Genomic DNA, 24,342 nt, shown 5'->3' with positions numbered 1-24,342 from the left:
GTTTCCATAAAGACAGAAACAAATATCACAGGATTATTTACTCCTTGTGTTTTTAATAATCTGTCCAAGCAATAAGTATAGTGTATTAGATGTAATAAACAGTCCTTTCAAAACATCAGGTTCATCAGAAGTGATTTGCTGTGTTGTTGCAGCCATGTTGGTCCCGGTATATTACAGAGACAAGGTGGATGATGTGAGATCTTTTATTGGATCAACTTCTTTTGGGGACAGAGATGAGCTTTCCAGTAACACACAGCCCTAAAGAAGAGCTCGGTGCAGCTCCAAAGCTCGTCTCTCTCAACAACAGGAGTTAGAATATTTTATGTGACCATCTCCCCCACCTGATTTAAGTTCATCAAAACTCAAACGTCTGAAAACCAAGAAATACAGAGTTAAGGTACCGGCCAGTGCAACGTTAACCCTGCCCTCATGGGGCTGTCACTAGTCACGGGGAAATTATCTGTATGCACCTCAGCTGTATTCCTGGTGTGAGGTGTAGCTAGACCAGGGGTCGGCAACCTACGGCACGCGTGCCACCTTTGGCACGTGAGCCGATTTTGGCTGGCACACGGCTGCCAGCTGGGGTCCTGGCCCCCTGCCCCACTCAGCGCACAGCTGGCTGAGTTAACGGAACCCCAGGCCCGCAGAGGCTGAGCGGGGCCAGTGGACGGGACCCCAGACTGGCGGCAGGCACACCCCCCAGCTCCCCCCTCACCGCACTCGGGTTCTGCCAGCAGCAGCCGGAGGATCGAGAAAGCGAAACCAAAAATCGCGCAGGCGCAGTAATGAGCCTTTAAAGCTTTTTTTAAGCCGATTGGGTAACCGGGAGCCAATCACGCTCTCGGGAGGGAAATTAAAAACCAACCAACCAAAAAGGCAGAAGCCCCGCCCCCAGGGGCAGCCCCAGAACAGGCAACATTCGCTGCAAGAGAGAAGCCGTGTGAGGCCGGCCGGGCTCTGCCTTGGCAGCTCCTGCAGCAGCCGCCGGGTGTTTCCCTTCCTGGGACTGACTCGGCTGCTGCTGGGCGGGGAGGAGCCCCGGGAACATTGCAGCCTGCGGGCGTTTGTGTGACATGTGCCCCCGGGCCCTGTGGCTGGGGGGCATCCCCCTATCGCGGTGCCCTTGAAGGAGCAGCATGTGTGTGTCTAAGGAGGGATTGTCAGAATTCACTGATCTCAGTGTCTATCACGGCCAGTTTTAAGCATTTTTTCCAATATTTATTGAGTTAATTTTTCACAATTTCACTGGTACCACCCCACACACCCTAGGTGCTGAGTTTTGGTTTTCCCGGTGGGTGCCCCATCCCGGCTCTGCCCCCTTCCAAGGCCAAGCCCCCACTTTGCCCCACTCCACCTCTTCCTGCCCCTGCTCTGCCCCCCTCCCCCTAGGTCCCTGCCCCCGCAAGTGCCTCCCGCCTACTGCTCACTCCTTTATGCCCCCTCCTGCCTCAAGGGTGAGATGTGTGTGCCGGGGGGGGGGGCTCAGCATCCCCCCAAAACTGACAATTTTCAGTATATTTATACACTTCCTTCATATTGTAGCTATTGAATGTGTGTATATCATTGGTATCCTAACAATGTCATCTTTAAAATAGTAGACCTACATCATTACATTACAATGAATTACAGTGTATTACAATAATTACGCTCTGATACAAGCTGCCTTCACTAACACCCAGTGGTGAGCTGGAGCCAGTTCATGCTGGTTTGCTGAAACCGGTTGTTAAATTTAGAAGCCCTTTTAGAACCGGTTGTCCTGCGCAGGATAACTGGTTCTAAAAGGGCTTTTAAATTTAACCACCAGTAAAGCTCTGGCAGCTCCCTGCCCTGCCCCCAGCCCCAGCCCACCTCTGCTCTGCCTCCTCCCCTGAACACTCTGCCCCAATTCTCCCTCCTCTCCACCCACTTTCTGCAAATCAGCTGTTCGCATGGGAAGCCTGGGAGGGCTGAGAAGCAAGCAGTGGCTTCACGCTCAGGTCCAGGGAGATGGAGCGGAGGTGAGCTGCTGCGGCGGGCGCAAGGAGGGCCACAGGCCATGGCAGGTAACCCCCTGCTTCCCCCACAGCTACACTACCCCACCCCTAGGAGCCAGAGGGACCTGCCAGATTCTTCCCGGGAGCCGCTCCAGGTAAGCACTGCCGGGACTCCCCACCTCATCCCCATCTTGCCCCCGGGCAGGTCCCTCTGGCTCTTTGGGGCGGGGCTGGGTGGGCACCCACTACGGTGGCCCACGAGACCCTCCTGCCCGGCCCCTGAACTCCCGGCCAGGGAGGCTAGTCCCCGGCTGTTCCCCATCCCCTGCAACTTCAGCTCGCTCCGCCGCCGGCGCATGCTCTGGGTGGCGGGCTGCGAGCTCAGTCTGACCCAGTGCTCCAGGCGCTACAAGGTGGCGGCATGGCCCGACTGGAGCCAGGTGCTGCGTGGCCCGGATCCAGCCGAGCGACGTGACTCAGCTCCAGGCGCTGCGAGGTGGCGGCCCGGCCCAGCTTCAGGTGCCTGTCCTGGCCCAGCCTGGCTCCAGCTGTGTGGTGCAGCCCAGCCTGGCCCGGCCCAGCTCCCGCGGTGTGGCCCGGCTCTGCCCAGCTCCAGCCATGCAGCCTGGCCCGGCTCCAGCCGAGTGGCGTGGCTGTAGCTCCACCAGCCACCTCCAGGCAGCGCAGTAAGGGGGCAGGGATCAGGGAGGGGGTGTTGGAGAGAGGGCAGGGGAGTTCGGGGTGTGGGGGGGTGGATAGGGGTCGGGGCGGTCAGAGGGCGGGGAACAGGGGGATTGAATGAGGACAAGGGTCTCAGGGGGACAGTCAGGAAGGAGCAGGGGTTGGATGGGGCAGTGGGAGGCAGTCAGGGGCAGGGGTTCCAGGGGCAGTCAGGGGTGGTTGGATGGGGCAGGGGTCCCGGGGGGCCATCAGGAATGAGAGGAGGGGTTGGATGGGGTGGTGGGGAGCAGTCAGGGGACAGGGAAGGGGGGTGGATGGTGCAGGGGTCCTGGGGGGGCGTCAAGGAATGCGGGGGGTTGGATGGAGCAGGAGTCCCGGGGGCGGGCCCGACCCCCTCGTGGGGTGAGGAGGGAACCGGTTGTTAAGATTTTGGCAGCTCATCACCGCTGACACCCCTGTGTAAAGACACTGTGTTCACTCTGTGCTTTACTCCTGCTTAGTGCCTGTTTGGGAGCTGAGGACCACTGTTGGCTGTGGGAAGAAGGTGAATGGGACAAGCAGTGGGGAGTCTTTCCCCCGCTCCTTCCTCTTTTCTCCTCTCCTTTCCTATCGCTCTCCCTGCCCCTTTCCCTCCCTCTTGTTTCTTCTCTAAGTCCTTGCTCCCTTTCCTGATGTTTGCCCCTTCTTGCTTCCCACCCATGTCCTTTTACCCATCTCTCTCTGCTCCCCACCTCCTGGGGGCTCTGTCTAGTGCCTGCTCCCAACAACACACTCAAAGTGGCAGAGGAGATTCCCTTTCCTTGGGGAGGAAGGGTGGCCCAGTGATTCAGGAAGAGGCCTGGGGCTCAGGTGTGTTGGGTTTGCTTCTCTGCTCTGCCACTGACTCACAGCTTAGCCTTGGGAAAGTTACTTCACCTCTGTGTATCCTAGATCCCACCTGCCACATGGAGCTAATGCTGACCCTGCCTCCTAGGTTAAATCTGTTCATAGCTGTGTGTGATGAGGGAAATAATGATACCAAGGTAAGTAGATTTGGGCTGAATTACTCCACAGCCTGACAGTGACAGCCAGCTCCGTGCAGGGGTCACGGGAAAGGAAGGGGCTCAAGCCAGCTCTGCACAGAGGGGGGTCAGGACTTCAGCTCCACATCTGCTGGGGTCATGGGCTTCTTCTCGCCCCCCACCTCATCCAGTGTGGCTCCTGCTGGGGTCCGGGGCTTCTCCTTCCCCTAATCTGCCACTGCACCAATCCAGCGCGTGCACCTAGGAGCCCTGCGGCCTGCTAGGGCGATTTCAAAGAGCCTGGGGCTCCCAGCCACTGCCACCACTACCAGGCACTGGCAGTCGCTGCGACTGGAGGCCCCGGACGTCAGGTGGTGGGTTCTTGTTTGTGGATTGCGAAGCAGAGACACACACCCCTGTGCAGCCCAGATTTAGGCACCTATCCGTGAGAGGGGTGTGGCTTAGGACACCCATTCCCCTCTTGTTGGCATCTCCCATTGGCCAGCTGACAGGGCTCCCCGCCTACTGAGGGGGGCTTTCATGTAACGCATTGTAAGGTGCCTGTGTTGCCCATAGATTGTCTAGGGAGTTTACACACCTGACTCAGCTCTGAGAGTTATAGCGCTGCTGTTCCTGTGATTTTCTAGCTGCCTAAAAATTAGGCCCTGTAACACTCAGCATTGCAACACCCGAGTCCCTTCATGGATTACACCCTGTGCAACCAGTCACCGCTCCGCAGAGCACAGCTGAGCAATTCCTGATTGACAGGGGTGTGCACAGGACAGGGACAGAGCACAGGCTGGAGAGTGACACATCACAATAGGCGCCAACTTTCTCGGCGCTGGTGAGTGCCTGCACCCCAGCAACAACTTTCCCCGCCCCGGCCCCCCTGACTCCACCGCATCCCTGGCCCTGCCCCCTTTCCAATCCCATCCCCAAAGTCCCTGCTCTAACTCCGCCCCCTCCCTGCACCTATTGGATCCCTTCCCCAAATCCCCGCCCCGGCCTCGCCTCTTCCCCCAGCGCACCACGTTCCCACTCCCTCCCTGCCCCGTGAATCAGCTGTGTCACAGCACAAGCACTGGGAGGGAGGGGGAGAAGCAGGACGTGGTGGCGCGCTCGCAGAGGAGACGGAGGTAAGCTGGAGTAGGGGGGTGGGGCCACGGGGAGCTGCCGGTGGGTGCTGAGCACCCACCAATTTTTTTCCGTGGGTGCTCCAGGCCCGGAGCACACACGGAGTCAGTGCTTATGCACATCACAGCAAAACCCAAACTCTCCTTCTAGAGGTTCAATATTCCCTGCAGGGCCGGCTTTAGGCTGATTCAGCCAATTCCCCTGAATCAGGCCCTGCGCCTAAGAGGGCCCCGTGCCCTTGCCGCCGCTGGTACGCCATAAAGGGGCAGTCCGGCTTCCCCAGGGGGCAATTTAATGGGCCAGGGACTCCCAGCAGAGGCTGGAGCCCCAGGCCCTTTAAATTGCCACCAGAGCCCCACTGCTGGAGCCCTGGGGTAGAGCTGTGGGGCTCCGGGGGCTATTTAAAAAGTCTGGGGCTCCCCTTGCTTCTCCCCACCCCCACCCCTTTAAATAGCCGCTGGAGCCCCGCCACTTCTCCAGGGCTCCCTCAGCTATTTAAAGGGCCGGGGCGATAGAAGGAGGGGAGCCCGGGACCCTTTAAATAGCTGCCGGAGCCCTGGGGTAGTGGGGGGCTCCGAGGGCTATTTAAAGGGCTGAGGCTCCAGCTGCCTCTGCCATTCTGGTCCTTTAAATAGCCATGAGAGCCCCGCTGCTTCCCCAGGGCTCTGGCAGCTATTTAAAGGGCCAGGATGGTAGAAGCAGGGGAATCCCTGCCCTGCCCACAGCCAACCCCTGCTGCACCCCCTGCCCGCATCAGCCCCGCACTCCGCACCCTCTGCCCTGCCCGCAGCCAGCCCGTCTCCAGCCAGCCCTGCACTCCCTGCCCACATCAGTCCCTGCTGCACCCCCTGCCTTGCCTCCAGCCCCGCACCCCCTGCTCTGACCGCAGCCAGCCCCATACCCCTTGCCCTGCCTCCAGCCAGACCCTACCTCCAGTCAGCCCCTGCCCTGCCTCCAGCCAGCAATGTACGTAATATATCATTTTATTATTATTTATATAGTTACGGAAAGTAAATAATACATGGAGGAAATGAAAAGGTTTTTTTAATGTGATTTTGTCTTTAGTCACCCCTGCCGGGGCCCTGCCAAAAATGTTCAAATTGGGCCCCGCACTTCCTAAAGCCGGCCCTGATTCCCTGTGGGTGCTGGGGGGACACAACCAAGTCGGGAAGCAAATCCCATGATGCTGCCCCCAGCATCTGCAGCTGGGTCAGTAAAGTGGAACAAACATGAAGAATTGTTTGTAATGTTTTATTTACAGTAAGTAGCTGGAAAGTAGCAAAGTAAAAGGAGCTGAGAAGGAGCCTTAATAACCGCAGCATGGCCAGGAGATCCCCAGCTACTGAGAACAGTTTTCTTTATGGCACTAAAATTGCACCAATGGCCAGGAATTAATATAGGGAATTAATGAGTTACAGTCTCACTTTCAGTAACATGTAATAAATCTCCCCGTCCCGCTCACGTTCCCTTTCCTTTCGTACTGTCCTTTTCTAGTCATCATTGTTCTAGCCTCACTTTCCATCCCTCTTTATTTCCCTGTGTCTCTCCTCCCTATCACAGATCATCACCCTCGGCTGCTCTCTTCTTTCCCTGATCTTATCCTTTCCCCTCGTGCTGATCCTGGGCAGGGCCGGCTCCAGGCACCAGCCTACCAAGCACGTACCTGGGGTGGCACCTCGGAGGGGGTGGCAATCAGGGTTTGTTTTTGTTGTTTGTGGTTTGGCCAGGCGGCGCTGGGGAGGGGGGGGGCGGGGACTTGGGCGGCCCGACGCGACGCTGTGGGGGGGGACGACTTCGGCGGCCCGACGCGATGCTCGGGGGGGGGTGTGGGGATTTGGGTGGCCCGACGTGGCGCTGGGGGCTGCGGGGACTCGGGCAGTATGACGCTCAGGGAGAGGTCGGGCGGTGCTATTTTTTTTTTTGCTTGGGGCGGCAAAAATGTTAGAGCCGGCCCTGATCCTGGTGAGATCTAATCCCACAGATCTGTACAAAACGCTCCCCCCTGCTGCTGCTTCTCCCCAACCCCCCGAACCCTGATTGATTCATGCTCTGTCCCTCCCACCCCCATCCCAGCTGTTAGTTTTGCCCTCTACCCAGCCCCCCATCTCTGCCCAACCTGCAGCCCCAGAGGGGGAGGATCTTGCAGGGGACATAGATGAGGGGCTGAGGGCTGGGTAGATGGGAGTCCTCCAAGGTCACAGAGACTGGGGTGTGTGTGGCTAGAGAGGCTGATTTCCGGTTCCTGCCTCTGCTGCGTGTCTCAGGGACACAGGCTGAGCCGGGATCCCCGCCCTACCCAGAACCAGGGTCGGATTCTCTCCCCAGGGACGGAGCCCGGTGGGAAAGTGAAGATCGGGGCCTCGTCACCAGCATCGATAAATGTCACCTGCCCCCGGTCACAGTCCAGACAAACCCGGATCCTGCTGGAGGCCCAGATCAGGGGCAGGCGGGTGCGAGGGGAGGTGAAAGCCTGCAATCGACCCCAGCACTGCTCCACAGCCCAGATCCCCCCCTTAGGGCTAGGGCTGATCCATCCCTTCCTCCCCACAGACTCTCTAGCCACCCCCACAGCCCAGAACTCCTCATCCCCCACCTCCACCTCCCAGCAATGTCTCCCCGAGGTTAATCCCTCACAGCCCAGCACACAGAACACAGTGTCAAATCTCTCAGGGTTGTCGGGCAGTCGCTGCCGTTTGTCTCTCCGTCTCACACTTTTCCCATCCTCAGACAGGACGAGGATGGGATGAGCCGTGTCTGGATCCAGAGTCACATTCACTGGAGAGAGAATCAGAGCGTTAGGGGCAGAGCTCAGCCCTGGGGGAAGCTGGGACCATTTTTCACACTCCCCAGCAGCCCTGTCCTGACTGGGACAGGCCTGGATCCCAGGGAGCTGCCTCTGTCCTGGGTACCTGAGACTGAGCAGAGATGTCACTGCAGCTCCTCAGTCTATGTAATACAACCAACTTCATTAGTTTCTCTTTTGCCTGCAAAAGCTTCAGCTCCCTGCTCCCCCTCTTGGGACTGCTCCATTCTCAGTGGCAGAGGCACAGCCAGGAAGGTGTCGGAAGCTTTTATGGAGGAGGGGACGGGTACCAGTTAAAAAACTGAGCGAGAAACTCCCTCCCCTAATGCAGCCTCCACTCCCAGGCCAGGGAACATAGAGGAAGGTGCAGTGTTGCCTAAGTGCCACTCATCACCAGAGAGGAGGAGGAAGGATTGGTTGGGGTAGCCCCATCCCCAGCCCAGAGAGAAGGGAGGAGCTGCCAACATCACAGGAAGAGCATCTCCCCAATCCAGGAAGCAGTGAGCAGCTCCAATGCGAGAGCCCAGCCCCGCCCAAAGGAAAGGCAGGATGTTGGAGAAGAGTGATGGGGAGACCCCTGCACCAGGTGAAGCAGAGGGATGTGGCAGAGAGCTCTGTTCAGGGGCGACTCTGTTAAGAGTGTTTCTGGTCATCAGCGTGGGCATGAACTCAGCACTAAGGGTGGTGTCGGGACTGTTTGTGTGTCCCCGCCCCCACCGTGGCCCGGACCGAGGCCGTGTCCCCTGGCCAGGCTGGGAGACTTGCCCATTATGGAGAGCCCCTGACACTCCACCTGCCCTGGACATGGGTACGGGGGCTGTGAGAGCAGCCTCCGGCCCATGTGCCCGCTCTCCAGGATGTGGCATCCTGGGGAGGTGGAGGGTACAGGGCCCCCCAGTGCAGCCTGGGCTACCTGGGTGGTGGCCCCGGTTCTGGCTTCAGGCCTGGCCAGGAGGCAGGGCCTCTGGGAAAGAGGAGCAGGGGTGGGGCCTTTGAGAGGGGCCAGGACTGGAAAGAGGCTGGCGCCGCGGGCAGGGGCTGCGCTACACAGGGAGGAGCTGATCAGTTGCCCTGCCCAAAGCACAGACACTGCTTGTGACACTCCATGCCTGCCCGAGGCCTGCAGTGCGGGGCGGGGGAAGGGGAACGTGGCACCCTGCCCTCAAACTATGCCCATGTCAAAAAGTGTCCTGAACATCCCACTTTTAAAAGTGTGTGTTGGGCAGGGAGTGAGGGGGTGGGGGGGACATGGGCTCCTGGATCCACTGAATCTGTTATTTTTAGGGCTGTGTGTGTCGTGATCGCTGTCAGTTTGGTTGGTAACTTTAGCTACAATCTCATGAAGATGTTTTCTCTGGAATTTTCTCATAATTTAAAGACAATCTCCACCTGCAAACTCACCCAGTCTGGGGGCTCCTAGGGGTTCCCCGCTTTTTCTCTCCGGTGCAGACGGCAGAGTGTCTGGAGGGGGAAAGGATAAGAGAGGTGAGATTTCAGACTTTCATACTTATAACAGCGTCCCCACTCTGTAACTTTTATAATTATGACAGAGAAACAGACAGAGACACTCAGATATTTAATATAGAAAGGTCTGAAACCGTCTCTTTCCTCTCTCATTCAGGCATCTCCCAGCAATGGAACCAGCATCCTTGCAGCCTCACAACCATCCCAGGACAGACAATCTGTAAGTGAGATTTACTTTTCCCCTCCTCATCCCCTCCCACCCTTCAGACTCCAGTTGGTTTGTCTCATTCACTTACGGCCTTTTGTCATAACCTAGACTCAGATCATACAAAGACTTTGGCATAAAAGTAACTTTACCCACTTGAGTCCCTTTGACACTACAGAGAGCAACATGAAGGGGCCCCCATCCTCCACAGGCAGATAGAGGAATAATAATAAAATAATTTCATAAATGTGGAAACTGAGGCAGGGGAAGGTTGACTCTATGGGCCAGATTCACCCCAATGCTGGCAAAACGAGAGAGGGGAGGGGCCATTTGTGACTCTGCTATTCAGTGGCTGCAGGGGCTGGTGCAGACCTTGGCACAGGCAGAGGAAGTTCTGAACCAGCCAGAGCTACATCCCTATGATAATGGCCCCCGTGTGTCTTGCCCAGTGTGCAGAGTGTCAGAGGCCCAGCTTTACACGGCCCATGTCGCTCTGTCCCTCGTCCACCTGCTCCCTCTTCCACTCACCCTCACCACCCCCACCCCATTCCCAGCCCTCTCAGGAACACGCCTTGTGCCTGCAGCTGCTGGGGAGGAGGCACAAGAGGCCCCTGTGCTGGAGACATGGCAGGTGGGTGAATGGCTGGTTTGGGGAGGCCAGTCGTCCCCCCCAAGTCCTGTCCTTTCTACTGAAGCTACTTCCATGCCCACTGGAGCCCACCCAGACCCATTGTAGCCGCTAGCTCCTGCCCAGCACACTCAGCCCATGGAGTGTCGGCCAGCTCCAGCCTTCCCAGTCACAGAGCATCAGGGGGCCGGGAAGCAGGGGCCGCGCTGCCAGACCTGACCCCGGCCACTCCTCCCTCTGCAGCCGCCAGGCCCAGTGAAGGGCCAAGAGCAGCCTGCTGCACATAGCTAGGAGGGGGCCTGAGCTGGGCTGGAGCGTGTGTGGGGCCACCCATGTCTTTTTGGGGAAGCGATGCCTTCCCTTGCCTTCGTTACCTGCCACCCATGGCTGGAGGATTCCTCACTGTGTGGGAGGAGCTTTCTCCTTCCCCAAAGCCCATTGGCTCAGCACAGCTGCCATCCAGTACCAGAGCAGAGTGATGGGCTGGGTCCAGCTTTAACAGACGGCCTCTCGTTTCTGGTCTATATCTTGGATGGCGACTTTTAGGCCCTAGGGCCTGGTTCTCAGAGGAGTGGGGCACCTGCATTGACTCCACCTGCAGCTCTCTAGATGGGACAAAGAAACGTAGCTGCCCCAAATTAGTCCATTTTGCTAATTGGGGCCCGAATGTCGTGACCTTCAATAAATCACGAATTCATGTGAGCCATCCCGACTCCTGGGCCCCTGCTACATCTGCTCCATTTGTCTGCTTTCCACTGTTTGTTATGCTAAGTATTGAGAATGCTACAACGGTCATTTCTTATGCAGCAGTTTGGACAGACCACGATTGTGTGTTTGCACTGACTGACTCGGCTTTGGCCTGGTGAGCAGTTTGCTGGACGTAAGGGAAGTGTTGCCTTAAGTGACCTTGTTATGAAGCGATGTGTTCATAAGTTGCTCTGTGGGACAAAGATGTTTTGATCACACAAAGAGGTTAAAGACAACACCCCCAAAATGTACTGTCCAGGAGCAGTTAGCAAAGTCCAAAAACTGCGATATGGAGACAAGCTTGAAAGTGACCTGGGCATAATCAGTGGTAAGAAATAAGGATTATTCTGTCATGGAGATCAGCAGGGAGCCTTGCAGCTCTCAGCTGCTGCTGGCAGCGGGCCCTCAGCAGTTCCTAGCTGCAGCAGATGCCTCGGAGCTCCCAACTGCTGTGGGGGGTGGGGAGGAGTAGGGGACCCGAGAGTCCCCAGTCACTGTGGGTGCTGGACCCTCCTTCTTCCCTATTTTGTCAGGGATATTTTTAGTAAAAATCACGGACAGGTCACAGGCTTCCGTGAAGTTTTGTTTATTGCTCGGGACCTTTCTGTGATTTTTACTAAAAAAATCTGAGCTGAAATCTGAATCTTAATAATATTTCAATCAGAAAAGAGAACAACAACATGAACATAGCTTGGACATCCAAAGACCTGCCAAATAGGAAGTTCATGTATGTGTATTGTATGAGCTATATACGCTATTTAATATTCATAACACTCAAAGATGATTGGAAAAGAACTAATACATACATCATTTGGACACGTATAATATGTCAGACATTGTAAGGGGTTCTCGGAGCTTCATAGGAGAAATTCACTGTGACCTGCCTATGGCCCAGGAGAAGATAATTGGCTAGTTCTTCTTTCTGTATGTCTGTCATTTCTTACTTTAAGAGTAACTGTAATGGCAAGGCAGGCTTTTGGTAGAAACAAAGGTTTGAATCAATCAATGAGGGTGACTTGGACCCCAAGTGTGTGACATTCTCACCCAAGAATTAAAGAGAAGCATCATCTAACTATGAACCAATTGCCAAGAGCCATTCTCCTCCCACAGCCACGAAAGCTTTTCCCAATTTCTACTCTAGATCCCTTCTAGGTACCTTTGAACTTCCTCAGAGGCTCCATGAGAGCAAGAGTTTTCTGGGACAAATCACTGAGTCTCTTTTCCAGTTCAGGAGAAATCTCCTCCGGCTGCTGGAATTTCCCCTTCTCACACCTGGAGAGAAACAGTTTCACATGGTTACATTTTACTTAGTGACACTTTATAATTTGTTGTCAGTGAAAGTTGCTGCTCTAATGGGCCTGGAGTTAGAATTCTTCTGCTTCTCCCAGCCTCAGAGCAGGTGTAGTTCACGCTCTGCCAGTCAAACCTGCACTCTGAAGATCCCATTTAACTCTGGCCTGGAGAGACCAGCTCTGGGGATAAAAGGGGAATTGAGTCTCCATGGCCAATTCGCTCCTTGGCCTCCATGCTCTGAGGGACAGGAGGTTCCCAGGGGAAGTGCTGTAGAAATCTGCCTCTAGGAACTAGCCTGAGGCACCAACTACCCCTTCCCCAGCTCATTCCACACAGGTCTCCAAACAGCCCTCAGATGGGGAAAGGCTCTTGAAAACTACTGCCCTGGGCTGAATAGTGACCAGGACCCAGCAGTGACAGGCCCATAGTCCATCCCCACAATCCTGATGCAGCCAGTCCCCCAGGGACGTGACATCTCAAGGAAATACTTGAGGTCAGGCCTTCCCACTGAATGGAGAATTCCAGAGTCTTCTATAAAAGGGTGAGAACATCAGGATAAAGGTAATTTGAGAATTTTGTGTCCAACACATGACCTTCCCCACACATTTTGGCAGGGAGGGTGTCCCTAGCCTGTTTGCCAGAAGCTGGGAATGAGCAACAGGGGATGGATCACTTGGTGATTCCCTGTTCTGTTCATTCCCTCTGGGGCACCTGACACTGAGCACCATCAGAAGACAGGCTGCTGGGCTACGTGGACCTTTGATCTGACCCAGTATGGCCATTCTTATGCTGTAGATTCCTGTGGAGATGTGGTGCAAGCTCTTTCCCAGCATTGTGAAGTGTAAGGGGGAGTGAGAAAGAGACACATACCTGGACAAGGTGCTTCTGATGTCCTGGAGAGAAAGAGAGAGAATTTCAGGTCCACCTGACACACACTTCAAATTCCAAAGAAGGGATTTTGCAAGTATGGGGAAGAGAAGCTCTGTCCTGGTCCCAGAGCCAAGGTAATGAGTCTTTTCTATTTCTAGTGCCAATGTGTCTGCGACTTTGCAATGAACAATAGTCATTCACATTTCAATAATGCACACATGGAGTTACTCTGTGATCTCTGACTGCTGGACACTTGTACCCATGTTTTAGGAGCTCTCCTGTCCCTGTGTTGGGATCTGGAGTATTTCTAACTCAGTCTCACCTGCAGGAATTCACTTGCTGGCTTCTGACACTTCCCCTCCAGCTCACTGATCAGGTTACTGAGATGGGAAATTTCCTCAGAGACTTTGGTGATATTTTCATTCTGTATCTTCGTTATCTCCTTCTCCAGCTTTTCCAGTTGGGCCAGCAGGAGCTCCTCTTGTTTCTCCAGGAATTGGTGCAGTTGCTGAAAATCAGCTACAATTTGCTGCCTCTTCTTTTCTATCTGTTTCTGTAAAGCAACAGGGAAAGGGCTGGTCGGGGACATGGAGGCAGCCTAGAGGGGGAGGAGGGGATCCTTTCATTGAGTGCTAAGTGTGCAGGAGGGAAAACTTCTTTGTAACCCTTAAGGTTTCTGACACTTGACTCTACCCTGTGGTTACCCGGAAAAAGTTCCCCTCACACCTTTTTCCATTTCTCCCCATGTCTCTAAAAAGGAATGTTTTCACATCTGACCTGGTTAAAACTTTGCATTATCAATGAACCCTGAGCAGGAAGATCCTGAGCAGCAGGAGTCAGGAATCAGCATTACACTGATAGAAGTTCCCAGGGGGTGGGGGAGGAAAATCAGATGATTTAATAATGCAAGAAATGACACAGACACAGGCAAAGCCACTAGAAATTAATTCATTCACTGGAATGGAAGGAAGTCTAGATTCTGCACATGAATCTAACAGAGAAAAATCCATGATCATGGAGAAACAGACATGCCCACATTCACCAATGCCACAGAGGAATCTGCCTACAAACAGATCTCTCACCACAAGTCTTTGCACATCAGTAACAAGAGGCACCTACCATATACTTCGGGCTTTTCTCCTCTCTAGTCACTTTAGATTCCAGCAGCTTTTCTCTCTCCTCCCTCAGAGTCTTCAAATGAGCCTGGATTTTTTCCTGTAGAAACAGATATGATTTGGGACGTTTTATTTCGAGTTTGAGAGGGGTGCGTAGGGGGATATTTTCCCACACAAATCCAATTTAATTGTTGGTCCTAATAGGTTCATGACATTAGAGTCACCAAGGAAAAGAAATCTAAGAATGAAGACTGGGGATGTGTCATATTATGGCTTGTTACCAATTCAGGTTCAGTCTTTTTAGTAACTGGAGAAAGACCTGAATTATCCAAGCTTGCCTGGTATTTATTAATTCATTAGTATTACAGAACAGAACAGGAAAATGGGAACACATGGTGGTGAATCACTACATTTAATTTTGAAAAGATCAAACTACCAAAGAGATAAATCCCAGAAACCTCGTCTCCCTGCTTGGCCTGGGAGTTTTATCAGGGCGTCTGTCCCTTTTAGTGGCCTCACTTCATCATTGCTCAGGGCTGCTGCTGGAGTGGCAGCATGGCCTAGTGGTGTGGTTGCTCAACTTGGGCCTTGGGAGACTTAAGTTCTATTCCCAACTCTGTCACGGACCTGCTGGATGACATGGGGCAAGTCAAACTGCCCCCCTCTCAGTGCCTCTGTTTCCCCTCCCACCCTTTTTCCATCTTGTCGAGTTAGACTGTAGCCTGCTCAGGGCAGGGATTGTCCCTCACTGGGGTTTGTGCAGGGCCCAGCAACATAGGCTCAAGCACCCCAAAAATATATATATATGGTGCGCTCAGCCCCCACTGGTGGCCCAACTGATCAGTGCCTCCCACCTGTCTCAGATCAGTTGCTCAGTAGTGGGTTGGAGGTGCTCAGGGGGAGAGGATGGGGCACACTCAGGGGAGGGGGTGGTACAGGTGAGAAGAGGGGGTTGGGAGGAGGCCAGGTGAGGTGGGGCCTTGGGAGAAGGGGTGGAGTGGGGGGCAGGGCCTAGGGTGGAGCACTGTAGACGGCCAGACTCATCCCTGCAGCACCTCCTGCTGGTGACTTACAGGAATTAGCTCAAATTCCAGGCCAGAGCACCCTCTGCAGGCCAGTGATCCACCTGTCCTCTGGCCCCAAGTCCCTCCCTGGACCCCAGTGCCCCTTTTAACTGCGTCTCCCCCTCCCAGGGGAGCCCCCCCCCCACTATCCCCACCTTGCCTCAGTATTGGCTACTGCCCAATCTCCATCTAGCCCCCCTTCCCTGGGGCAGACTGCAGTATCAGCCACTCATCATCAGCAAAGCGGTTCAGACCTGCTGCCTTTGCCTACCCCTGGGCTGCCCCCTGCAACCCCCAGTACCTCTTGGCCTTACACTAGGCCGCAGCCTCTGCCTTTCCCCAGCCCTGCTCCACTCTAGGTACCTTATCTAGCTCCCTGCAGCCAGGCCCTTCTCCCCCTACAGGCAGAGGGAGACTGCTGAGCTCCTGGCTCCCAGCCTTTTTATAGGGGCCAGCTGGGCCTGACTGGGACCCGGCCACAGCTAAGCCTGCTTTCCCCCAATCAGCCCAGGCTTCTTGCCCCAGCTACAGCCCTCTCCTGGGCTGTTTTAAGCCCCACAGGGCAGGAGCAGGTAATCACCCCGCGACAAGCACGGGTTGAGCACCCCTGTGGAAATGAGGAAGCCAGCAGCTGCGCCCAGAACAATCATGGTCAGATCTCATTTGGGGTCTGTTGGGGCTACTGAGATGCAAATAGTGATAATAAACACTGTGGTACAAATCAGTAACAACAACAGCTTGTAACTGCCTATTCTCCACTCTGAAGGCAACACTCTCAGATAGACTGGCCTGCAAGTGTCTTAAACCTTACTGGTCATTTAACAACATCTGTTCTGTAGAAAGTTCCCAGATGTCACCAGTGGGAGCTGGGTTTGAAGAAGAGCCAGCTTCTCAGAAAAAACTATCTCACATCAGACATCTTTAAATTTCTCAGGTCCTATGTCTCTCTTGCCACACTGCCATATCATTTACTTTTTCCAGCATCTATCACTCAACAAAGGCTTTACAGAGCGGAGGTATGCAGTTACACTGGGTTCTCGGCAGCCATGGGACCCTCTTGCCCAAGTGACCTGAAGAGGGAAATGGTTTGGAAAAGAATTCAGCTTCTCAGAGACATGTTTCTCGCACTGGGCATCTTTAAAGTCTTCATGCTGCATAATTTGCTTTTTATAGTATGTTTCACACAATGGAGGATATACAGAGCTCAGTGATGCAGTTACACCAATAGCCATGGTAGGCAACTTGCTATGAAATAGAGCTGTATTTAAAATCCAAAGTTATTACTCCAATTAATAGCTTGATAAAATATCCAACTTAACAGCAATTCCTTCCTTTGTACGCCTAGGCAGCCTCCTCTATGGGACCACCATGGGAGTTGCTTTTGCCCCTCCAGGTCCATGAACATGATACAGGTCTGTGGTGACCTAAAATCCTACTTTCAACGTCTCCGACTCAAGGAATATTTCCAACACACCTATACTAACAATATACTAACCCACAGAAACCTTCCTACCAGCACTACAAAAAGAAGGATTCTGCCTGGACTCCTCCTGAAGGTCAAAACAACAGACTGGACTTCTACACAGAGTGCCTCCATCGACGTGCATGGGCTGAAATGGTGGAAAAGCAGCATCACTTGCCCCATAACCTCATCCGTGCAGAACACAAGGCCATCCACAGCCTCAGAAACAACTCTGACATTACAAGAAAAAAGGCTGACAATGGAGGCGCTGTCGTCATCATGAATAGGTTGGAATATGAACAAGAGGCTGCTAGACAACTCTCTAACACCACATTCTACAGGCCTTTACCTGCTGATCCCACTGACGGTTACCAAAAGAAACTACACCATCTGTTCAAGAAACTCCCTGAAGAAGCACAGGAACAAATCTACACAGACACACCCCTAGAACCTCGACCAGGGTATTCTATCTGCTATCCAAAATCCATAAACCTGGGAATCCTGGATGCGCCATCATCTCAGGCATTGGCACCCCGAAAGCAGCATTGTCTGGCTATGTTGACTCTCTCCTCAGGCCCTATGCTACCAGCACTCCTAGCTATCTTCGAGACACCACTGACTTTCTGAGGAAACTACAGTCCTTCGGTGATCTTCCAGAAAACACCATCCTGGCCACTCTGGATGTAGAAGCTCTTTACACCAACATTCCACACAAAGATGGACTACAAGCCATCAGGAACAGTATCCCCAATAATGTCACGGCAAACCTGGTGACTGAACTCTGTGATTGTGTCCTCACCCACAACTATTTCACATTTGAGGACAACATGTACCTTCAAATCAGCGGCACTGCTATGGGTACCCGCATGGCCCCACGGCGTGCCAACATTTTTATGGCTGACTTAGAACAACACTTCCTCAGCTCTTGTCCCCTTACGCCCCTACTCTACTTGCACTACATTGATGACATCTTCATCATCTGGACCCATGAAAAAGAAGCCCCTGAGGAATTCCACCATGATTTCAACAATTTCCATCCCACCATCAACCTCACCCTGGACCAATCCACACAAGTGATCCACTTCCTGGACACTACAGTGCAAATAAGCGATGGTCACACAAACACCACCCTATACTGGAAACCTACTGACCACTGTACTTACCTACATGCCTCCAGCTTCTATCCAAGACACACCATATGATCCAATGTCTACAGCCAAGCTCTGAGATACAACTGCATTTGCTCCAATCCCCCAAACACCTACAGGATCACTATCAAGCATTCTTAAAACTACAGTACCCACCTGCTGAAGTGAAGAAACAGCTTGACAGAGCCAGAAGGGTACCCAGAAGTCACCTACTACAGGACAGGTCCAACAAAGAAAGTAACAGAACACCACTAGCCGTCACCTTCAGCCCCCAACTAAAACCTCTCCAGCGCATCATCGAGGATCTACTATCCTGAAAGACAGATCTTGAGAGACAGACCAGTCCTTGCTTATAGACAGCCTCCCAACCTGAAGCAAATACTCACCAGCAATAACACACCACACAACAAAAACACTAGTCCAGGAACCTGTCCTTGCAACAAAGCCCGGTGCCAACTCTGTCCACACATCTATTCAAGTGACACCATCATAAGATCTAATCACATTAGCCACACCATCAGGGGCTCGTTCACCTGCACACCTACCATTGTGATATATGCCATCATGTGTCAGCAATGTCCCTCTGCCATGTAAATAGGCCAGACCGGACAGTCTCTACACAAAAGAATAAATGGACACAAATCTGACATCAGGAATCGTAACATCCCAAAACCAGTAGGAGAACACTTCAACCTCACTGGCCATTCAGTAACAGGCTTAAAAGTGACAATTCTTCAACAAAAATACTTCAAATACAGACTCCAATGAGAAACTGCTGAACTGGAATTAATTTGCAAACTGGACACCATTAAATTAGGCTTGAATAAAGACTGGGAGTGGCTGGGTCTTTACACAAACTGATATTTATTTCCCCATGCTAAGTTTTCCCCTACTGTTACTCACACCTTCTTGTCAACTGTTTGAACAGGGCCATCCTGATTATCACTACAAAAGTTTTTTTTTCTCCTGCTGATAATAGCTCACCTTAATTGATTCACCTATTAGAGTGGGTATGGCAACCTCCACCTTTTCATGTTCTCTTTGTGTGCGTATATGTATATACAATCTTATATTTACATATATGTACAATCTTCCTACTGTATGTTCCACTCGATGCATCTGATGAAGTGGGTTCTAGCCCCTGAAAGCTTATGCCCAAATAAATGTGTTAGTCTCTAAGGCCTGGTCTACACCAGGGGGAGGGGTTGATGTAAGATATGCAACTTCAGCTACGGGAATAGCGTAGCTGAAGTCGAAGTATCTTATTTTGATTTACCTCCCATCCTCACGGTGCGGGATTGATGGCCGCAGTTCCCCCTGTTGACTCTGCTACCGCCACTCGCCCTGGTGGAGTTCTGGAGTCGACAGGAGCGCGTTCGGGGATCGATATATCGCGTCTAGATGACACGCGATATATCAATCCTCGATGAACCGATCGCTACCCGCTGATCCGGCGGGTAGTGTAGACATCCCTAAGGTGCCACAAGTACTCCACGTTCTTTTTGTGAATACAGACTAACACGGCTACTAGTCTGAAACATGTGAGCTCTGTCTCAAACCAGGCATGAAGAAGTTTGATCCTCTTCACAGAAGATTTGCAGAGGCTCCTGGTGTTCCCCACACACCCGTTGCCTTCCTGCTCCCTTCGCTGCCTCTAATCCCAGCTGTTTCTATCTCCTTCACCAGCTGCCTGTTTGGCCTGAGGTTTCTATGTTGCACCATTTCTCTTTACTAAGGGCCAGTGGCAGATTAACACGCAGGGCCACTGAGTCCCGGCCAATCTTGGGCCCAAGAGCAGGGCTGTCTGTACCCACATGCAAAGGATGCAGCTGTGTAGGGCACCAGGAAATTTGGGGCACCACATTTCCTGGTGCCCAACACCACTGCGTGGTGCTCCAGCCCCTGCCCAGCCTATTCAGCATGGCCCTGCCACAGCGCCGCCTCTTCCCACCCCCGCTCTGCTCTAGCCCCGCCCCACTCCACCCATTCCCCAAAGCCCCCACCCCTGCTCTGCCTCTTCCTGCCCCAGCTCCCCTGAGGACTGCAGCAGGGGGCGGCCTGCACTCACCCAGCGGCAGGAAGTGGAGCACCCCGGCCCCAACCCGCTCCACTGGCCGTGCTGGGGGGTGTTTCCCCCTTGACCCCCAAAGCCAGCCCCTCCCACGGAGGCCTGGGGCCCACACAGCCCCCCCACCCCAGGAAGGCTGCGTAGGGAACCAAAATGGCTAGGGACAGCCCTGCCCGGGAGTGTTGGAACTTGTGTAGAAGGTGGGAGGGCAACAACCACAAGATCTGTGGCTCTGTCCCCTGCTCTTCCTTTTCTCCCAAGGGCCCTCCCCCCAGCCAGGCTGGAAATGAGAGCCAGGCCACAGTGAGAGCCACTCAGGGAGCCCAGGCAACTGTGGGGAGCCTCGGACCCTTCATTTGCCCTGGGTGGGGGACTGGAGGGCCTGAGAGCAGCCTCTGGCCCATGTGCTGCCCAGGGCATCTGGAGGGCCTGGTCTCCCTGGGTAGCTCTTAGGTGCCTTCTTGGAGGGGGAGGGGGAGTGGGCAGAGGAGGATCGGGGGCAGGGTCCCATGGTGATGGAGGGACTAAGGCCCACCTCAGTCCCTCCCCCACCAGGAGAAGGCACTGATGTCACAGCCCCTGCTGCTCCGTGCCTACCCAAGGCTAAAGAGGCAACATGTGGTGGAGGCATGTGCCCCCAGATGTATTGGGATGCCTGTGGCAGGGACACCCAACAGCAAGGAGGCAGCATTTCCCCTGGCAGTAGCACTGCCCCTGTCGGTCGTGGAGGGAGGAAGAAAACAGCAGAGTGGCTCACTGCCAGCTGAGCCCTTTCCCCACCACATGGGGCGAGGTGTCTGAGGACCCCAGAACAGTAGTTCTTGGAGTGACCACCCTATTGAGATCCGTGGGGTAGTTACCTCTTACCAGAGCTATTGGCTCAGGCTCTCTGCAGACTCAGGCACACGGCACTCTGTCAGTGAGGCTTGAAAGTTATAACTCACTCAAACTTTTCTTTTCAATCCTATGGGCTAGAAAATTACTTTTTGTTGTGGATTTTTTTATTATGAAACCTGAAGTTCTGTTTTAATCATGTGACTCCAGAGGTGGGTCCCTAGGGAAGAACCCATAGTACCAGTGCTTAAACCCACTCCTGTAGACATGTTCCATCAGGGGTGAAAGATTCTTCCTAAAATTGGAGGTGCCATGAGGCCCTGCCCCCTCTGTGGCCCTGCCCTGCCTGCCTCTTCCCCAAAGGCCCTGTACCCGGCCAACCCAGAAGCTGGAGCTGAGTTGTGCAGCCCAGGTCCCTCCATCTGCCCAGGGTTGGGGGGATCCGAGAGCAGCCCCCAGCCCATGTCCCTGACCCCCAGGCTCCCTGCCCTGGACAAGTGGAGGGTCTGTGGCTCCCGGCAGCTGCGCTCAGCTCTTAGCATGGCCTGGCTGTGGCTCTTTGGCTCCTGAGTCCCAACCCCCGCCCGGGCCAAGCTGGAAGCTGGAGCTGGGTCAGAAGAAGAGCTGCACTGGCACCTGTGGGGAGCCATGGACCCTCAGCCTGCCCTGGGCAGGTAAAGAGTCTGCGGCTCCCCACAGATGCCTGGGCTCCCTGGGCTTACTCAGGCCGGGCTCCAGCTTCCAACCTGGGTGGGGCCTTAGGGGGAAGAGGAGAGGCAGGGAGCCGGGCTGTGGGGAAAAGTGGGAGAGCCATGACCCCTTGGCCCTCTCTGTTCCAGAGCCCGTCTGTTCCATGCAGCAGAGTGGGGGCTGATTTGTTCATGACTCATGTGAATGCCCTGCTGGCAGTGCCTCCCTGCATCTTGCTTCAGTCCTGTGTGCGAGGAAAGTGCCTCACACAGAGCTCTAGTGCCCACCTCTCCCTAATGAACAATGTGGGGTTGATAGGCTGGGTGCCATCCGTGGCCAGGGCTCCCTGCACCTGCCCAGAGGAAGGAGCCTGCAGGGCAGAGATTTAGGTGGAGCCAGAGAACAGGGGAGAAAATCTGGGAAACTGGGAGATTCTGTGGCTCTGAGTGACTGAGTCTGAAAAGGGAAGGATTGAATTAACCTGGATCCAGAGTGTGTCCTACCTTGTATTTCTCGGCATCATCATCCATGAGCAGCACCGTGTGAGATCTGTGCTGGGGGGATCTCTCACAAACCACACACACGGCTTCCCCGTCCTCTTCACAGAACAGATCCAGGGCTTTGCCGTGTCTCTCACACAGAGTCTCTTTTCCTGGTTTGAAATCCAGTTGTTTGATTTTTTCCACTCTATTTCCTAGCTGATAGTTATTCCGGAGAGACCCTTTCCGGATTTGGACTCTGCAGCTGGGGCAGCACAAAGGGTCAGAGCCCAGCTCTGTCCATGTCTCACAGCGCTGAGTGATGCAGTCTCGGCAGAAGTTGTGCCCACACTCTGTGATCACTGGGTCCGTCAGATATTCCAGGCAGATGGGACAGTAGGTTTCCTCTTGGATTTCCCGTACCGGAGTTGCTGAGGCCATGGCTGCTGGGATCTCTGGGCTTCTGTTCTCTCTGCAGCAGAAATGGTTTTGCTGATCATGGGCAGTCCCTGCCCCACCTCTTATCAGCTGCACCGGTGCAGAATGGGGTGAAGAGAAAGGAGAGGCCGGGAGGTGGAGCAGGAGAAAGATAAGGAAAGAAGGAAGCAGGAACTACACAGGCCAGGAGAGGGGTGTAAAGGAGCAGGAAGGGAAGGGAAGGAAAAGGTGGGACGGATACAAACAAGATCACAAAAACTCAAACTCAGGGTCTTTCTACACAGCACGTGTCCAGGCGGGGGTCAGGCAGGACTGTCCTCGTGCAGCTCCCCCAGGGCAGCTCCAGATTCGCTACTTTGGCTGCACTGAGCATGGGCACCCGAACTGAGCATGCCCAGTAACCTTCGCTGTCGCCGCTGCACTGAGCATGGGCACCCGAACTGAGCATGCCCAGTAACCTTCGCTGTCGCCGCTGCACTGAGCATGCGCACCCGAACTGAGCATGCCCAGTAATCTTCGCTGTCGCCGCTGCCCTCTCTCTGCCCTCACTTCTACTTAGGATTTGCTGCCTCCTCTTTGGGGGGGTTTAAAAGGCTCAAGGGGGCAAATCGCAGCGGGGGGGCTGCCAGGGTCTGAGCGGGGGACAGAAATTTACTGGCCGGGGTGGGGTCAAGCTGCTGTCGGCAGTGGCAGGAGAGAGGCTGAAGGGGAAAAATCGGGGGGGTGGGCGGCGGTAGCCGCGGTTAAGCCCGGGGGGGGGGGAGCTTCTGCCAGACCCTGTGCGGGGACAAAACCCCCATTTAGGGAGGAGGTGGGGGGGGGGACAGTGGCCCCACGGGATGAGCCACCTGCTGGGCTCACAGATCTGGGGGTGTCGGGGCTGGGGGGGGGGCAGAAGCTGTTTTCAGTTCTGCCGCGTGTCAGCCCCGGAGCAGGGGGCGGGTTCCTGGGGCTGGGTCTTAAAGGCACCGGCAGCCCAATTCCCAGACTGTCAAAGCTCAGACACCGCAGCTCCTCTCGATCCTATACAAGTGCTGCGGGGCTGTTACTGCTCCAGCCAGGAGACTGAATGCAGGGAAATATTGTACAGACGCCCCCTCCCTTCCTCCAACTCTGCCTCTCACATTTTGACTATGGAAAAGTGTCTTCTGTCAGTTTCTATGTCTATATGAAATCACTGCAGCTCCTTTCTCTTATACAACGTGCTGATTTGGTAACTCCCTCCCAGAGCCCAAATGTCTGTACCCCCTCCTGTACCCGAATCCCCTGCCCCAGGTCAGAGCCTGCACCCCTCACTCAAACTCCCCATAGCCTGCAACCCTCCTGCACCACCAACTCCATCCTAGAGCCTGCACCCCAAACAGGGCTGGATTAACCTGTTGTGGGCCCAGTGCTAAACATATTTGTGGGTTCCCATGGGGGAAATGGGGACATGGGGCAGGGGGGCAGAGTCCTCAGAGCGAGGGGCTGGCCGGGGGCAATGGGAGATGAGTCATGGCACGGCAGGGACAGCCCCACTCCACCCAGCCCAGTACAAGGGCACTGTTTACAAACCGGGAGCTGCCAGACCCACGCTGTCCAGCCCATCCCAGCACTGCCATTGTGCTTCTTCCCCTTGTGGGTGGGCCCATGCTGCACCATGCTACCCCCTGCCCAGCACCCCCCTGGCTCCCTACACCCAGTGCCACACCACCCAGAGACCTCCACAAGCCCCCTGCCCAGCACCCCTCTGACTCGCTATGCCCAGTGCTGCACCATCCAGAGACCCCCACAAACTCCCCTGCCCAGTGCCCTCCCAGTTCACTCCCCCACCCACTCAGAACCCCCCCACAGATCCTCTCACTGACCAGTGCCCCCCAGCTGAAGACCCCCCACAGCCCTCCCACAACTGCACAGTGCCCCGCCCCTTTCCACCCAGAGCCCCCCTACAGATCCCCTCACTGCCCAGTGCCCCCCACCACAACTGCACAGTGCCCCGCACAGACCCCTCACACTTCCCAGCGCCCACACACACACACACACACACATCTTCCCCACTAACAGCCCCACAACACACAGATCTCCCCACCCCCAGTGCCCAGCACCTACCCAGACCCACTAGAGACCTACTCTCCTACACCCTAACCCCCAGTCAGGCTGCCAGGCTGAGGTGGCAGCGCAGCCAGAGCTGGTCCTGGGGCAGGATAACTCTGGCCTCTTGGGAGTGGTGGAAGCAGCCAGGCTGGAGCAGGAGCAGAGCCTACCC

At 54.6% G+C, this 24,342-nt stretch overlaps 2 protein-coding genes and 1 long non-coding RNA gene across 3 annotated transcripts in view; all 3 read right to left on the bottom strand.

Moving 5' to 3' along the window:
- Nucleotides 1-6,024: 6,024 nt before the first annotated feature.
- The window catches only part of LOC123344878 (butyrophilin subfamily 1 member A1-like), a 62,619-nt gene continuing 44,301 nt past the window's right edge, over nucleotides 6,025-24,342 (bottom strand). The window contains exon 9 of the mRNA XM_044981368.1: nucleotides 6,025-7,367. Within this exon, the coding sequence (XP_044837303.1) occupies nucleotides 7,050-7,367 (318 nt within the window). The 3' untranslated portion in view covers nucleotides 6,025-7,049. The remainder of the gene's footprint in view (nucleotides 7,368-24,342) is intronic.
- LOC123344949 lies at nucleotides 7,421-11,808 on the bottom strand. Its single transcript, XR_006572674.1, has 3 exons — nucleotides 11,793-11,808; nucleotides 8,994-9,053; nucleotides 7,421-7,564 (listed from the first exon to the last, which is right to left on the bottom strand). It is a non-coding gene; the product is annotated as an uncharacterized LOC123344949 (long non-coding RNA).
- Nucleotides 12,950-22,718, bottom strand: LOC123344914 (tripartite motif-containing protein 26-like). Its single transcript, XM_044981416.1, has 3 exons — nucleotides 21,684-22,718; nucleotides 13,919-14,014; nucleotides 12,950-13,352 (listed from the first exon to the last, which is right to left on the bottom strand). The coding sequence occupies exons 1-3, from the start codon at nucleotides 22,098-22,100 to the stop codon at nucleotides 13,107-13,109; spliced, it is 759 nt and encodes a 252-aa protein (XP_044837351.1). The 5' UTR covers nucleotides 22,101-22,718; the 3' UTR covers nucleotides 12,950-13,106.

Source organism: Mauremys mutica, chromosome 12 (genome assembly GCF_020497125.1).
Source record: "Mauremys mutica isolate MM-2020 ecotype Southern chromosome 12, ASM2049712v1, whole genome shotgun sequence".
Taxonomy (NCBI): domain Eukaryota; kingdom Metazoa; phylum Chordata; order Testudines; family Geoemydidae; genus Mauremys; species Mauremys mutica.
Note: the sequence above shows the minus strand (reverse complement) of the source record. Positions and strands in the feature narration are given on the sequence as shown.